The 17,431-nt window shown below is 45.8% G+C and overlaps 1 protein-coding gene across 5 annotated transcripts in view; it reads left to right on the top strand.

Moving 5' to 3' along the window:
• B4GALNT4 (beta-1,4-N-acetyl-galactosaminyltransferase 4) overlaps positions 1–17,431 on the top strand; it is a 179,295-nt gene that overhangs the window by 79,545 nt on the left and 82,319 nt on the right. For all 5 annotated transcript variants that reach the window (XM_081884509.1, XM_081884511.1, XM_081884513.1 and 2 more), the window contains exon 2: positions 12,031–12,146. In XM_081884509.1, coding sequence (XP_081740635.1) covers positions 12,031–12,146 — 116 coding nt within the window. The remainder of the gene's footprint in view (positions 1–12,030; positions 12,147–17,431) is intronic.

The following is a 17,431-nucleotide window of genomic DNA, read 5'->3' as shown; positions in this document are numbered from 1 at the left end:
TCAGACACTTGGGCACCTGAAAAAAAAATTATGCTCACTTCCAGCCCTCCACAGGACTGATGCCTGAACACGTAGTGCTGGCACTTAGGAATATGAAACACTTTTCAGTTGGGTAGATGGATATTTTAGCATCATAAAAAATGAATAAATAATAACCGAACATAGTGGGCTGTAAGAAGAAGAAGTGAACGAGCCTTATGTACTTGCAAAAGCAGACAAATGGGGGTGGGGAGGTCCTCCTTCCTGTTTTTACCAAGTAGCGTTTTCTTCCAAGTACCACCACTCTCAGATGGTTAATTTTCACTTCCCAGCAGAAGTCTTGTTTAGCACGCTTACTGCACTTATTTTTTCTGTATAAAGTGATCTTGTTTAGTACATTCACAAAAGTGCCTGGCTCAATTTTACATTGGCAATTGTAAATCTTAAGCTATGCTATCTCTCCGCAAGGTGTCCAAATGGCCAGTCATGCTCTTGATGTCTGCTCCTCTTTTCACAGAGTGAAACATAGCTTCATTGTGCCATCTTTTCTCTTCTGATCAGCTGAAGATAGGGAGGGCGTTTGATGAATGGGAGCTGAATTCCTTGCCCTTCTGCCAAAGCTTCTGTCATAGCCTTACTGCTCATTTGAATGGATTTTTGGTGTAACTTTCATAAAGAAGCAGCTAATACATCTTAAAAGCCCTGGCGGTATTGTTTAGGGGGAGAAGATAATTTTTAATACTTCAAGTACTCTTCTTATATATAAACCTCCCTTGCTTTAGCAGAGTAGAAGGATCAGTGTAGGCTTTGGGAGAAATACTTGGATCAGGAATTACTATTATGGTAAATTCTAATTAGAGTAGCCTCAGGACCCCACTGTTAGAACAGCAAGTAGATACCTGGAATTAGGCTTGTTAACAACCACTAATGATTTTGCATCTTCTTTTCTTTTTTACATCAATTTTCATTCATTAACTGATGTTAGCCTGAACTCATGAGGGATGAGCTAGCTTCATTGGAAGTTAAAAAGAAGCTGCAAATATCTCTGGGTCAGATAATAACACCCGTGATTTCTAACAAGGAGATTCAGAGACGTGCATAATGGGTCGCTGCACAATCTATTTATTCAATTCTTTATTGTGGTCCAAAGACCCAACAGGCACAATCTAGTAGTCCTTAGTTCATAACAGGAGGGCAAAGGCTAAAATAAAATAACTTTTATTTTAATAAAATACTTTTTCTGGCTTTAAACAAAAGTATGTCGCTAAACTGCAAGAGTTGTTACTGATAAGCTTTAGAAATGGGGAAGGCAGCTTAGAGGTGATGACGTAGCTCCTGGATCTTCTGGGTTCCACAGATTATCTTGATCCATATTAGTCTGAATTCTGGCCTGCTTTTGGAATTAAAACTGCCTTGATTGCCCTGGTGGTTAAAGCGTGGGAGGAGATTGAGGGAGTGTGACTCTCTTAATTCTCTGGGCACTTCAGCATCTTTTGATACCATCAACCATGGTTTACTTCTGCACCACAGATTAGGAGCTGGAGTCACCAATGGCCAGAGATGGAAAAGGACAGAGTTTCTACATCTCCACCCACTGAAATTCCCATTTCTGCACAAGTGTTAATGGTGCAGAACCCCAGTCCTCTTCTCCTTTTGGCCACCTTAATTACCAAATTCTAGTGGCTCCATTCCTGTGTGTCAGGTTGACTTTGAGGAAGTAGTGTTTGGGAATTGCCGCTGTGTGTCATGGGGTTTAACCTATAAGGTTCTGTCTTGCATCCTGTTCTCTTTAATATTTACATACACTGCTGGGATAAGGTGTTCAGACATTTTGGGGTGAGGCGTCATCAGTGCACCCGTCTCTCCTTTTCAGCAAAAACTGGGAAGACAGAAAATGCCTTAAGTAGGTGACTGAGATCAATAATGGACTGGATGAGAGTGGATAAACTGAAGGCGGGAATCCTGCCAAATCACAGGTGCTGATGGTGGTGGGTCCAGCTGATCAGGGAGTTAGAACATCCTTTTTTGAATCTCTATGAAGGATTTTGAGAACATAAGAAGAGACCTACTGGATCAGGCCAGTGGCCCATCTAGTCCAGCATCCTTTTTCTGACAGTGGCCAAGCAGAGGCCTATGGGAAGACTACAAGTAGGACCTGAGCACAACAACACTCAGCTCTTTTGTGGGTTTTAGCAGCTGGTAGGCAGAAGCACACTGTTTCCAAACAAGGGATACTACAGTTTGGTATTTCTGGACCAGGAGTACCCCTAGAACCTCAGGCACTGTTAGGTAGCAGCTGCGGCCAGAGTACTATTTTCTAGCTGGTTGGTTCACCAGTTACAGCCACTCCTTTAAATGGTGATTTGGCTATCATGAGGCATACTCTGGTACCTGGATTTTAGATTACTGGGGTAGCCTTTGAAGACTGAGTGGAAACTTTAATTAGCCAAAATGCAGCAGTGGGTTTTTTGGAGCATGTAATACTTGTGCTGTGGGACACGGGTGGCCCTGTGGGTAAAACCTCAGCGCCTAGGACTTGCCGATCGTATGGTCAGCGGTTCAAATCCCCGCTGCGACGGGGTGAGCTCCCATCGTTCGGTCCCAGCTCCTGCCCACCTAGCAGTTCGAAAGCACCCTTAAGTGCAAGTAGATAAATAGGTACCGCTTTATAGCGGCAAGGTAAACAGCGTTTCCGTGTGCTGCGCTGGTGCAGGCTCGCCAGAGCAGTTTCGTCACGCTGGCCACGTGACCCAGAAGTGTCCTCGGACAGCGCTGGCCCCCGGCCTCTTAAGCGAGATGGGCGCGCAACCCCAGAGTCGGTCACGACTGGCCCATACGGGCAGGGGTACCTTTACCTTTAATACTTGTGCTAAGATATCTTTGGCCTGTGTTTGGTTTCTGGGCAAAATTCAAAATACTGAATTTAATAGTTTGCCCTATATTGCCTTTGCCTACCTTGCATTATACAACACCTTCTCCAACACAGACCCTGGTACACTGAGGTCATCTCAAGAGGCCTTGCTCTGTGTTCCATCTTTGTCAGAGGTTTCATTACTGACAACTAGGAGCAGGGCCTTTTCAGTAGTGGCATCTTCATTGCAAAACCTCTTCCCTAAAGAAGCACACTAAGCTAGCTCTATTTTCACTCTTAAAGGTTTGTATGAACTGTTTCCCTTCCTGGCAGGTCTCTTTGGGTGAAGCCCGATTGGTTGTATGAGCTATCATTGCTGTTTGTCTTGATTTTTCCAGCTTGTGTATTGTTTTTACATTTATATGTGTAATTTATTGCTTAGGTTTAATCTCTTTTTTGATACATTGTTGCTCTGAGGGTTTTCAGTAGCCATGTTCTGTGGGTAACTGATGTGAAATCACACAATTAAGAATCCATAATGGAGCTGCAGTCCAGTAGAACTTGGACCCTCTTTCTTAGGTCTGAAAATTATGAACGCCTTGTGTACATCCTTGTTAAAACCTGATACAGATTTCAGAACCAGTTTTATCTCTTTTGTGACTAAAAGAGAGTTACCTGGATGCTTGGGTGTGTATCTGGGGTGTACCTGGCACCCAAGACTTTCCTGGATCAGCAGTACCAGGCTGTAGGCCCCCAGCTGTGTTCAGTCCCTTCAAGGCCAGAAGTGTCTTGTCTGTGCCAAATTGTAGGCAGAGATCAATACATGGAGTGGATAGGCCTTTTCAATCCACTTAGTGTGAGTGAGGGCTCTGTTCTCAGTGTCTTCCTCCTAGAAGCAATTTATTGAGTCCTTCCCGCCCTTCAAGTGTGGTAAATGTGAGTTTGAGCGATGGGAGCACTCTGGTGAAGAGATTCGTATTACACAGGAGAGCAGTCTCCTGCCAATATACAATTAGGATCTGTCTGTGATGCCTGCAGCCCAGCCAAGTCCAGGTGTCCTAAGAAACCTTCTGGCTGCGTCCATCTGAGTCTAATCTGCTGGTGTGTTTCATCCTGCCCTTTCGGGAAACTCCATAACAGCTAGCGTGAGTGTGGTCACAGTGCAATTTCTAAAAAAAAAGCAATTTCTAAAAAAATGTTTCATGGCTACATGGACACAGAGTTGACCTTGCCTTCGGCAAAGGTTAGGGGGTCAGCAAGGGTCATGCACTTATATCCATCATCCAAATTGCCTCCTGTTCAGATGTGCAGTGGATGTGTCAAGGGCATTCTACAGAGCACACTGAAATGGATTCTGAATTCTACCTCCAATATTCACCTAGGAAAAATCCACCATAGGGAAAATATGGGTTTGAGCTTTGCAGGACAATCTGCCGGGTTCTTCCATATCTGGAGCTGGAGTCTGTGTCCAGGCAGCCGTTTCCCACACTTTTCCACACTGTGTGACTCAGCAGTAAGACAAAAATAGAATGCAGGGAAAAGGTGTAAAGCTGCAAGCCGTTTGGCATAGCAGTCACTCTCCAAAGAGCTGTTCATTTGGGCAGAGAGTGCCATGCTGGTCCATGTCTCGGTTCTTTGGACAGATTGGGAGATTCTGCTGAGGATCTGATATCATTCTCATTCTCATGGAGCCTGCAGTTACTGCATACGTACTCTGAATTGAACACACAGACTTCAGGAAAACCTTTGGGGAAAGCATCTTTGTACTATGATCCTAAGCACATTTACTCAGAAGCAATTCCCACTGAGCTCATTGGTCTTTCCTAATACAGTGCTGATTATTGCAGCCTTGGGGTCAGATCATTTTCTACATCCCTCTTTGTCACCTCAGTTTACAGGAGCAAACCTGGTTTCTGAAGTTCAAGCTTGAACTGTCTTGGAATGAGCCATGGGATGATGTTTGTTTGGACGGTAGTTGTTTTCCCTGTCTTTCCTCCGTTCCTATAATTTAATGACTTTCAGTTTTCATGCTTGGAAATTCCCTTTTGTGGCTCTTCTTGAAACCTGAAGCTTTTTATGGGATTGAGGACAGTGCTGATGTCTGTGGCACAGGGAGAAAAATAATAACCTAACCAGGTTGCCAAGTACGCTGCCTGTTATGTTTCAGGGCCCATGGATACAATATCTGTGCTCTTGTATTTGTTTAAAACTTCAGATCATATGCATTGGAAATAACTTTAGTGGTCATCTACACACATATACCCTGCTCAGTGTTGCAATCTTGCAAATACAACACCCGAGTCTCCACTGAAATATCTCCCATGAAGTTGAGGCCACCATGTCTATGAACAGCTCTTAAAGGTAAAGGTAAAGGGACCCCTGACCATTAGGTCCAGTCGTGGACGACTCTGAGGTTGCGGCGCTTATCTCGCTTTACTGCCCGAGGGAGCCGATGTACAGCTTCTGGGTCATGTGCCCAGCATGACTAAGCCGCTGCTTCCGAACCAGAGCAGCGCACGGAAACGCCATTTACCTTCCTACCAGAGCGGTACCTATTTATCTACTTGTACTTGTACTACTTGTAGGAAGTCATTAGTTTGCATCAGGCGTCCTACTGGGAAGACCCAGTTTTCTGAGTGCATGTTCTGGAAGTTGGGCAATAGGGGCAGTACAGGATTCCTTTTGGTGTACTGACCTCCCCGCTGCACCAAGGATTCCCTGTCCGAGCTGCTTCAGGTCGTGGCGGATGTTCTCCTGGAGACACCTAGCTTGGTTGTCCTAGGGGATTTTAACATCCATGCCGACACGACCTTACAAGGGGCTGCTCGGGACTTCGTGGAAAGCATGGCCTCCATGGGGCTGTCCCTGAATAAGTTGGGCCCAACTCATAGTCATGGACATGCCTTAGACCTGGTATTCACCTCTAGTGACGTGGGTGATCTGACACTAAGTAAAAGTGAAACCAAAGAAGTGCCATGGTCAGATCACTTCCTGGTGCAACTGGACTTCTCCGCGACCCTTCCCCTCTGCAGGGAGGTGGGACCAATTCGGATGGTCCGCCCTCGCCACTTAATGGATCCAAATGGTTTCCAGAGATTGGTAGGGGATGCTTTATCCCATGTTGATGGCCTTTCAGCTGATTCCCTGGTGGCCCGCTGGAATGCGGAGTTAACCAGGGCTATTGACTGTCTGGCTCCAAAGCGCCCTCTCTGATTGCATGGAGCCCGGACAGCCCTGCTGTTTTCTTCGGAGCTGAGGGCGATGAAACAATCGCTGAGATGGCTAGAGCGTCGGTGGCAGAAAACTCACTCTGAATCTGACCGGACACAGGTTAGAGCTCAACGTCGAGCCTACCAAGTGGCGATAGCGACGGCGAAGAAGACTTTCTTCACCGCCTCTATTGCATCTGCAGAAAATAGCAGCAGGAGACTCTTTCAGGTGGTCCGCAATTTAACGGAACCACCTTTACCACCGGGGCCTTGTAAAGACCCCAAGATCTCCTGCAACAATTTTGCAAAGTTTTTTGCAGATAAAATCACTCATATTCGTGATTTAAGGGTTGCTAAAAAATGGTAAAACAAGGATGCGGTGAAAGGGAGGTATGGGGAAGTCAAATTTTATTTGTATGTATTTGCTTTTTGAGATATATGTGTTTTCTTTTGTTTTGTTTGTTGTATGTTGTATGTTCTGAAAATCATTAAAAATTATTATTAAAAAAAAAAAATCACTCATATTCGGAAGGAGCTAGACACCACTGTGGGAGCAGGGCTGGGGCGGGAGAGTGCTAGAGCCCTGTCTGGTCAAGTTGCATGGAATCAGTTTCAACCCGTTACCCCCGAGGATGTGGACAGGCTGCATGGACGCGTGAAACCAACCACCTGTCTCCTTGATCCTTGCCCATCCTGGCTAATAAAAGCAAGCCGGGAAGGGCTGGGCGATGGGCTCTGCGGGGTGGTGAATGCTTCCCTCTGTGAGGGAACATTCCCAGATCCGCTGAAAGAGGCGGTCGTTAAACCGCTTCTTAAAAAACCATCTTTAGACCCGGCCAGTATGGCCAACTATCGCCCAGTCTCAAATCTTCCATTCTTGGGCAAGGTGATTGAGCGTGGTTGCTGAACAACTCCAGGCACGCCTGAAGGATGCGGACCATTTGGATCCCTTCCAATCGGGGTTCAGGCCTCATCATGGGACTGAAACTGCCTTGGTCGCACTGGTTGATGATCTTCGGCGAGCTAGGGACAAAGGTGAGAGTTGTTTCCTAGTTCTGCTGGATCTCTCAGCGGCCTTTGATTCAATCGACCATAACATCCTTCTGGACCGTCTAGAGGGGTTGGGAGCTGGGGGCACTGTTATACAGTGGTTTCGCTCCTTCCTCCTGGGCCGTGTTCAGAAAGTGGTGGTGGGGGATGAGTGTTCAGACCCTTGGGCCCTCACTTGTGGGGTACCTCAGGGTTCCGTCCTCTCCCCCATGCTTTTTAACATCTATATGAAGCCGCTGGGAGAGATCATCAGGGGGTTTGGACTGGGTGTCCATCAATATGCAGATGATACCCAGCTCTACCTCTCTTTCAAATCAGAACCAGTGAAGGCGGTGAAGGTCCTGTGTGAGTGCCTGGAGGCGGTTGGAGGATGGATGGCGGCTAATGGATTGAAGCTGAATCCTGACAAGACAGAAGTACTGTTTTTGGGGGACAGGGGGCGGGCTGGTGTGGATGACTCCCTGGTCCTGAATAGGGTAACTGTGCCCCTGAAGGACCAGGTGCGTAGCCTGGGAGTCATTTTGGACTCACAGCTGTCCATGGAGGCGCAGGTCAATTCTGTATCCAGGGCAGCTGTCTACCAACTCCACCTGGTACGCAGGCTGAGACCCTACCTGCCCGCGGACTGTCTCGCCAGAGTGGTGCAGGCTCTAGTTATCTCCTGCTTGGACTACTGCAATGCGCTCTACGTGGGGCTACCTTTGAAGGTGACTCGGAAACTACGGCTAATCCAGAATGCGGCAGCTAGACTGGTGACTGGGGGCGGCCGCCGAGACCACATAACACCGGTCTTGAAAGGCCTACATTGGCTCCCAGTACGTTTCCGAGCACAATTCAAAGTGTTGGTGTTGACCTTTAAAGCCCTAAACGGCCTCGGCCCAGTATACCTGAAGGAGCGTCTCCACCCCCATCGTTCTGCCCGGACGCTGAGGTCCAGTGCCGAGGGCCTTCTGGCGGTTCCCTCATTGCGAGAAGCAAAGCTACAGGGAACCAGGCAGAGGGCCTTTTCGGTAGTGGCGCCCGCCCTGTGGAACGCCCTCCCATCAGATGTCAAAACGATAAACAACTACTTGACATTCAGAAGACATCTTAAGGCAGCCCTGTTCAGGGAAGTTTTTAATGCATGATATTTTAGTGTTTTCTGGTTTCTATGGAAGCCGCCCAGAGTGGCTGGGGAAACCCAGCCAGATGGGCGGGGTACAAATAATAAATTATTATTATTATTATTATTACTTCGATGTGCTTTCGAACTGCTAGGTTGGCAGGAGCTGGGACTGAGCAATGGGAGCTCACCCCGTTGCGGGGATTCGAACCGCCGACCTTCTGATCGGCAAGCCCTAGGCTCTGTGGTTTAGACCAGTGCTCCCCAACCTTTTTATTGCCGCGGACCGGTAAATGTTTGATAATTTTTCCGTGGCCCGCTTGTTTTGATTTAATAATTTTAATTTAATTGTATTTAAACATGCCTTCAAAATGAAATACAGCTACACCAAAAAATGAATATAAAGTGATTTATTTTATTTAACTCACTAGAATGCCAAATCAATGAGAACCCTGAGCTTGTTTCTTTGCAACAAGACAATTCCATCTGGGTGCAATAGGAGACAATGAAACCCAAAGTGTGTTGCTTATGTCCAGTTTATTCCGTTGTTTTGTTTTGGTTGCTGTCACTGCAGAAAACCCCGCTTCACACAGATAGGTTGTCGGAAATGACAATAAGGATTTAAGTGCTGTGGTGGCAATCTCAGGGTATTCCGCCATGACTTTAATCCAGAACACCGGCAGAGTTGTTGTCTCGAACGTAGTTTTAAGGCCACCGTCATTTGCAATCTCCAGCAGTTGTTCTTCTTCTTGCATAGACATTGCATGGAGGGCATTCTAATAAAACCACTGCTGCTCCTCTTTCCGTTTGATAGTGCTGAGTCCCCCACCCTCCGTGCACTTACCTCACGGCAGCTTCTCTTCAGTCTCCGCGTCTCCGACCTCGAGTCCTCAGTCCTCCCGTCACATCTCCTCCTCGGCCAATGGCGTGAGGTTTGCCTTTCAGCCAATCAGGAAGCGGGAGGACCCGCTCCCTGATTGGCCAGGAGGAGCATCAGTGTAACAATAGCGAATTTTCATTCGCTATTGTCACACAGTGGGCGGGCATGGGAGGGCGCAATGCTCTGCGCCTCGGCCGCCCACCACAGTGAAATGATTTGAAGTTCCTCGGGCGGCCCAGTGCCGATTGATCCACGGACCGGCACCAGTCCGCGGCCCAGGTTTTGGGGAACACTGGTTTAGACCACAGCTCTTACGTTTCTCCAAATCTTCCTCTGAAATGAGCTTCGTTGTGGTTTCCACCCACTAGTTGTACTGCCCTCTGGAGCTATAGAAAAAGCCCATCTTCTACATGACAGCTCTTCAGATACTTGTAGGCAGCTGTCACATCTCCCTGAAATCTTGTCTTCTTCAGGATAAATATCCCCAAATGGGATTCCAGGCTAATGACACTCCCAGTTGAAATCCATTGCATCATAACTCAATGCAAATAATTTTCCTTCATCTATAAAAATACAAGAGACTATATTGTGGAGCATCAGCCAGTGGAAAGGTAAAGGGCTGCTAGAGGATGTGAGGCTCTGCCAGTGTTGCATGGTGTTCGCTCTCTCTGTCACTGAGCACATGGCCATGTGTTGGAAAGGAGTTTGTAACAGTCTGTGCTCTGGCTGGAGTTTATCCTTGCTCTTATGTAACAGTTGCTTTAGATATAATTAAACATGACACTGATGAGCCAAGCAAGCTGCTTAGCATAATGTAATGAAGGAGCCTTTTGCAAAAACAGTGTCTTTCCCCCAGAGCCAGGGCAAGTTCGCCTAACTGCAGGCTATCTGCTTCTGAGATCTGGTGCCAGGGCAACCCCTTCCTGTGGACTTGCACCCAAACTCCGAACGAGACATTCCCCTCTTCTCCATGCACCTTGAATCCCAGACACCTTGTAGTGCTGGGTCTCCGATTCAAAATGGCTCCTTGCAAAGAGGGGCACAGAGGTGGGCAGCATCATCTTTTATTCAAATGGGCACCAGGGAATCCTGACTAGACTTGCCAGGATGAGGGTGGGAGTGAGGAGTACTACACCAGAGGGGTAATATAGATAGTGCACGAGGGACTCAGTGGGGTGGTGGGGGTCGCTCCAGAATGAAGCTTTTGTTCCTTTGTGCTCTTCAGCCTCTTGTTTTGCTAGAATTGTAGTGAAAGGTAGGAGTGATTATCCACTGTCCGCATTATGATTGGGCAAACAAATGATATCAGCTAGCAAGTGTTTTGGTAGTTTTAATTGGTCAGTAAACCCCTATAAGTGCTGTTCCTCTTTCATGCCCCATTACTCTGGTGCCAGTCTTTTTGTAAAGAAAGCCTGGCACGATGAATGAGATCTCCTAATTTGTACAGGTGTTTTTACTGATCTGATCTGGCATTTCACAAATACCCATCGGGAGCAGGGAGCTGGGAGCTGGCTTCCGCCCGGAAGGGGCTGCTTGTGTAGCACATAGGAGCTTAGGCACATATGTTGTTGCACCGGCATAGTCTGGTATGGAAGATTGGGATACCACTACTCAGTGCACTAAGCAGCAGATGTTTACATGAAGTTGATGATGGTATCATGATTTCTCATTAATAATTGCAGTGTCTGTAATCCCTCCAGATGAGCTCGTTTAGCTGCTAGGATTCAGGGCTTCATATCCCTGTACCTAGGAATGCAAGGAAGCTTATGAGAGAATGAAGCCAGGAATGTTAATTGGGCCGATATACTAATGGAAATGTTTCAACAAGGGTGTGATGGTTGCCATCTGAGTGAATAGTACTTTATTTCTTATGATAGGAAAACTTTCTCCCTATTTTCTGCTGCTAGTGGCCTTCCAAAGCAGTAATTGGGGCTTTCCCAGTCTTAGTACTGTACTTACACAATATTCCAGCTGCCGCCCAGTTAGGGACTGGGAAGCTTTGCTGCAGGGATTCTGGGCTTACCATGCATCTCTCTCAATCTTTCCCTACCCCATCTGTAATCAGGAGAGATGTGCCCTCCTGAGCTAGAAATGCATAACCTTCAGATATTTTTTTTAACCCCTCAAAATAAAATTTAAGCAGATTAATGCAGTAGTGGTGCATTGTTGAGTAAGAAAAATAAGCATGTTTATAACCTGCTTTCTAAAAAACAGTATATTGTGGGGAACATTGAACCTTTCAGAAATTTGGGGAGAAACAAGCAACAATATGAGAGAGAGTATATGTGTTAAAGGTCACAATATTGCATAAGCTTTGAGGGTGAGGGTTGCTACATGTCACTAATGAAATTTATAGGCAATAGGCAAAATAAGGAGCCATGACATTTGTTCAAAAGCATTGTACGCAGACCTTGGAATAGCCGCCTCTACCTGAGGAGAAATAATAATTAATAAAAACAGTTTCCCGGTGAGAAACTGGTATAGTTGGATTACTGAAGAAAATGTGAAATCCCCATAACAAAGGTTCTGCTTTGAGGAAGGTGATATCAAAACTCAAAATACCAAATGAGAGATGGTGGTACTTTACTGCAATATAAATTAACCACCTGGAAAGGTTTTGAGATAGCCAAAGGTGATTAGTGACCCAAGTACTGGAGGCATTTTCAAGAATTGTCAGGTTTAAAACAAAAGAACCCCAACAACTCCAAAACCTGTTTAGTACTGCATCAGTTTAGGCTGCCAGTTCAGAAGCAGACTGCATAAATGTGGGCTGCTAGATCATGACCTGGTTACTTTCAGAATCCTCTCTTGAGACATGAGGCACATGAGCTCTTCTAACTTCTGAACCTGAAGTATAGAGCTGCTGCCTTTTGATGGCTGTGGGGTATGGGTTGGTAGGGGCCATGGCTTCTCTGCTGTCCTCTCATGCCCTACGGTGCATCTGCTTTTTCTTTTGCAGATGGTGAGCGACTGGGCGAGGTGACAGACCCTGGCAGGCATGCGGCGGGGGCCCATGCATCCTCTCCTCAGAGGAAGGCTGAGGACTCCAGCGAGAGCCGGGAGGACGAGCAGATGGTAATCTCACTTGCGCCTGGCTTCTTGCTTTCTGTGTTTTGTATGCTAATTAGAAAATAAGTTTCCTAACAGTTTTTGTTTGGGAGATGGAGATATCTCTGCTGCATCACTGTGATTTACTCTGCATACTAGAAGGGCAGTGGAGGAAAGGCAGTGGTTCCTAATCCCAGGTACTTAGACCATATGATGTCACACATCCAACAGGTGAGGGTGGTTTGCACAGAGGCCTGGTGGACCTAGTTAGGCCTTTGAGCTGGAGGTCCACCACCACTGCAGTAGAGGAAGGGGCAAGGTGTTGTATCTGATGTCATGCAGTTTCTCTGAAGTTCTGTGTCACTGTGTGGATGAGACCCCAACTGTCCTCTCCTCTCCTCTTCTGAGCTTGGCGGTGGTGGGGGCTTCTCTTTATGGTGTTGGGAGCAACTTCATAGATGAGTTCTCACTTTCCCCCCAAGCTTTAAGTTGTAAGAACCTCACAGGCATGCCTAGGGCAAGGTCAGTGAGAGACCCCTTGTTTTTCTCAGGAGCCTGAAGGGGCTCTCCTGACCTCATATTGTCCTTGAAGATGGTAGGATGTCATTGAGGTATTTATCTACTTCCTAAGCCTCTCCAAAGTCCATGCAACAGGCAGGAACAGCCCATCCACCCTGGAAAAGGGCATAGGTTGTTACGAAGTTGAAACATGCACTTACCATTAGCGAGCTGCCACACACATTTGCAGGCACTTGTCAATTTCTTACCTGGGCATTATAGACTAGATGCAGATATACCTTTGGATGTGAAGTACTGATCTGTTCTTTGAAGGCCTGTGACAGGCTGTTCGCTCTATTATTTAGACCAGGCTTCCTCAAACTCAGCCCTCCAGATGTTTTTGGCCTACAACTCCCATGATCCCTAGCTAGCAGGACCGGTGGTCAGGGATGATGGGAATTGTAGTCTCAAAACATCTGGAGGGCTAAGTTTGAGGAAGCCTGATTTAGACTTACTCTAATCCAAAGGCAGGAGGTGGCTTAGGTATATTTTTCAATCTGTTGCTTATAATTCAATACACTCAGACAAAATTATAAAATCTCTCCAGAAAACCACATTTACGTTAATCGTTCTTTCCAGCGTGCTATATCACTTCCCAGTTTCACCGTTTCCCATATTGTTCCCTTGACTTTCTCCCATGGAATTTCCTCCATTGCTGCAACCCATATTTTCTCCAGGCATGGGAATCTTGGAAAGGGGCAGGAACAAACACCTATTGAAGACGGATCAATGGGGCAGGGGCCTGCTGTCACTGACAGTTAACATAAGGTAGGGACAAGATAAATAGTGACACTAGCTTTTTTAAAAAAAGCAGTCCCTGCTGCGTAGGGACTGATGCTCAGCATTGTGGCCACAGAATGTGTCCTTTGGTAAATATCACTGTGAATGTAAAGGGCCTAGATTGCCGCACATAGAGCATTGTTATGCGTCTCTTTTTGCTTGAGCGTGATTGCCCTTTGAGCAGTGATTCATTGGAGTTGGCATTTCTTCGTAGGATAAAAGGGGGGTATTGGCAGTGCTTCTGCCTTCTGAAGGTGCACAGCTTCTCTGTTAGCTCCCCTATAATGCTGGTTAGTATGCATTCATTGTCCCTTTAGGGCAATATATTGCTTTATGATTCAGACATTGGCTGTTCCCAGCATTGGGCCAGTTTCCCCTGGCAGGTTGTGTATGACAAGAGGTTTGTGTATGTGGAAGGGAAACGGACTGTGTCACCACCTGCCCTTGGCGCTTCCCTCATTATGGTAGCAGTGAATTTGCACCTTCAGAACAGAGAAGGAAATATCGACAACACTGGACTCAAAATAATGCAGAACAATTAGCGTAAGCTGAGGAGAGTGTGGTATGTCACACACCCACGTACATGACACAACTGAGTCCTGTGCAGAGGCAATAAATCATAACATTTAACAATATGTTGATTATATGTCCTTAGAGACTGGGGAAGAGTGAGACTTAAAGAGAATATACCTTTTCATGCAGAAGCAAACACATTTTACTGTTGCAGCCTGCACTTCAGGCAAAGGCAGAATCTTCTCTCTCATGCTAGAAGCACAACCATTTTTGTTGACCCTATTTGTGGCCCCCACACTTTGGGAGAAGTCTTGCAGAACAAGTCTTTAAAATACAAATCTGCTTAGGTATTCCAACGTATGTATAACTTATATATTGGCTTTTCATAACACCTGGAATTTTATTTTCATTTTTTAAAGTAATATTTATTTGAATTTTATTTTCATTCTGGGTGTTGTTGTTTTTAAAAAAAGAACTGGGATAGTGGTGAAATCAATGCCTTCCGGGTTTTCCTCCCCATTGTTCCTCTGTTTTATTTTTTCTATTTCTATATGCATTTTTCTTTGCTACACTTATCACCTTTACTGTCTTTTCTATGTGTTCATGTTAATAAAAATAAATAAGAAAGAAAGAAATCAATGAGGGGATGGATGATAGGAAGAGAGCACAGTAAGTGTGTTTTCAGAATTCATAACCATAAAGGGTAAATTCATTTACTTATACAAATTTTCCTCTCTAACAATAGTCCCAACCCTTTAACTACCCCCCCCCCTAAAACCCTGCCATTCATCTCATTAAAAGCCTGATGGAACAAAAACTCCTTATTCTTGTAGCACATTTTTACAGTGGTGGCTTCCCATATCATGCTTGTAGACCAAATGCAGTCATGCAAAGCATGAGAACTGAACTACACATCCAGAAATTTCACACTGCACAGCCCTCCTTGGACTGTATTAATTCAAGCTGCAGATGGCATGATTGCATGTCCAAGTGCTTTCCATGTAAAAACAGCAACAAGAACAGCAATCTGACAACCAAAATGAAATAAGCAAAACACTTCCTCCATGAAGAAAACCTGTATGTCAGAAAAGGATGGTTTGGCATAGCCTCACTTCTTCATCAAAAGCTCGTTTTCTATGTGCCAGAGAGAGCTTTTATGTGGATAGCATTCCAACATGTAGCACCCTCCCTCTCCGCATTCTGAATTTGTGCAAATTTAAGGAAGTCATATTTCAGGATATTTCTGAACATGTTGGCCGAGAGTGGTTCTCTTAATACTTCACGCTTGTTTAGATGTATACAAAAACCATTTTTATTTTCCAATTAGATTGCATTTTGCTACACAAGGGAGAGTAATTGTTAGAGAGAATAGCAGCCATATGGATCGTTTGAGGCCCATTTTAAAGCCATTGTGCTGAACAAAATTCAAGGAGATAATTCAAAGTTAATTTGTTTTCGTCCCTTTTTCCTGGGTGTAAGTAACACATTGTGCGACAGGACATCCTTCTGTTGTAATTTGGCTTGTCTGCCCTTCCTTACAGCCCTTGTTCATTACAAAACACAAGATGTTTGTGCTCCTGGTGCCAATACCCACCCTTTCCTGCCCTGCCTAAATTTGAGAATTGGCCCCTTTTCTTGAGAGCAAGGGCTTTGCCAACTTCTCCCTGACACATGAGCAGCAGCTAAAGGGCCAATCACCCAAGGCGAAAGTTGAAAGGACTTGTGTTGTCGAAAACCACCAGCAAGGGTCCTGTCAGGGCAGGTGATGGGCGCTGGTCAGCAATAACTCACAAGGCATCAGTGAGCTCTTTATTCAAAGAAACAAAACAGTTTAGGCCTAGTGAGCACAGCAACTCTTCCCAGTAGATCTTGCCCCCATGAGGCAGTTGCAAGGAATGAAGGTCCCTGCCTTCCCACAGCTCTCTGTCTCCTCCCCGCACAGTCATTCACAAGCATTCAGAGGCTCCATGTTGTCTGTCTTTGCTCCACCCTCTTCATACCTCTGTGGGTTCTGGGAGAACAGTGGGGAGGGGAGTTGGTCACAGCAGGAGGGGGAGACTCCTTGGCTTCTTCAGCAGCATGTCTCATCTCAGCCTCCCTCCTCTCCAGCCTCTGCTTCTGTGTCTGTTTCTGGACTGCTCTCTGCCATAGATCTTCCTGCTCACTAAACCCTGTTGCCTCTTCAGCTTCTGACACCTCCTTCTCCCAGTCTGCTCCCTCTTCTCCTTCTGACCACTCATCATCGTCCCACTACCAATTTCCTGGCTCTGAGCCTTCTTACCTTGGGGTTCGCTAGCTGGTGCCTCCCAACACTCCTCTGCATCCAGCTAGTCCATGACATTTCCTTGGCTAAAGATTGATCTAGACCTGCAAGCCAAGGGGAAGCTTGCTGGACTCCAGTTCCCTAGGCATGGCTGCTTCACCCAAATGTCAAAAAGCAAAATGAAGGACAGACATTTGTTTTTCTGCTAAAAGGTTAGGAACTGGCCTGTTGAAAGTATAGCAAGTAGCTAATAAGTGGAAGAGAAATAATCCATGAATTGTTCTTTTCATTGTTTAATAACAATTCTTTATGCTTTCAGTCTCTCACATTCCTCTGTGCTCAGGAGTTAAGAGTCTCTTATCCAGCACTGTGAACTGGAACGTATTCAAAACTACTATCACATTAAAAAAAATTATTTTTTTGTACTGGCACCAGTGCTTTTGTAGCGTACAAAGCAAATGAGAAATGAGGTTGCTAAATGCTGATCTAGAGATACTAGTAGTGTTTTGGTTTTCTGGATCCCATTTTTTGGTGTTGGCTACAGTTGTTGTAGCCCAGGGCTGGGCAACCTAAGGCCTGTGGGCCGGATGCGGCCCAATCGCCTTCTCAATCCGGACTGGCTGGGAATCAGCATGTTTTTACATGAGTAGAATATGTGCTTTTATTTAAAATGCATCGCTGGGTTATTCGTGGGGCATAGGAATTTGTTCACCCCCCCCAAAAAAAAATATAGTCCAGCCCACCACTTGGTCTGAGGGACGGTGGACCGGCCCACGGCTTAAAAAGGCTGATGTTGGTTTCTGCTTTCTTCTCTGTGCAGCGAAGTGCTTGTCACGAGACAGGTTGTTTACATTCCACAGAGTCTGTACTGTTGGGTTTTTCTCACGGGAACGGGAGACTGGATATGACGTACACTGGTTTCCTGTTTTTCACTGTTCTTTGCAGTTTCAGTTTGTGATTCTCTCCGTGCTTTAGAGGAGAGATGACGCTTTCTCTGCTCCGGCAGAGGGAAAATGTTTTTCTGTAACTTACCAGCTTTGAACTGTAAATAAAGTAGTATAGAGCATGTTGGCTCATACTTTTCATCATTCCGCTGTGCACTGGACACTGCTTATCTCCAACATTTGGTTTCGGGCCCAGAAAAATGCAGTGTTTTGAGGATGCACTCCACAAGTCGGGCTCCTGGCAAAGGAATAAA

The sequence above is a fragment of the Podarcis melisellensis genome (genome assembly GCF_964234715.1).
Source record: "Podarcis melisellensis genome assembly, chromosome: 1".
NCBI lineage: Eukaryota > Metazoa > Chordata > Lepidosauria > Squamata > Lacertidae > Podarcis > Podarcis melisellensis.
Note: the sequence above shows the minus strand (reverse complement) of the source record. Positions and strands in the feature narration are given on the sequence as shown.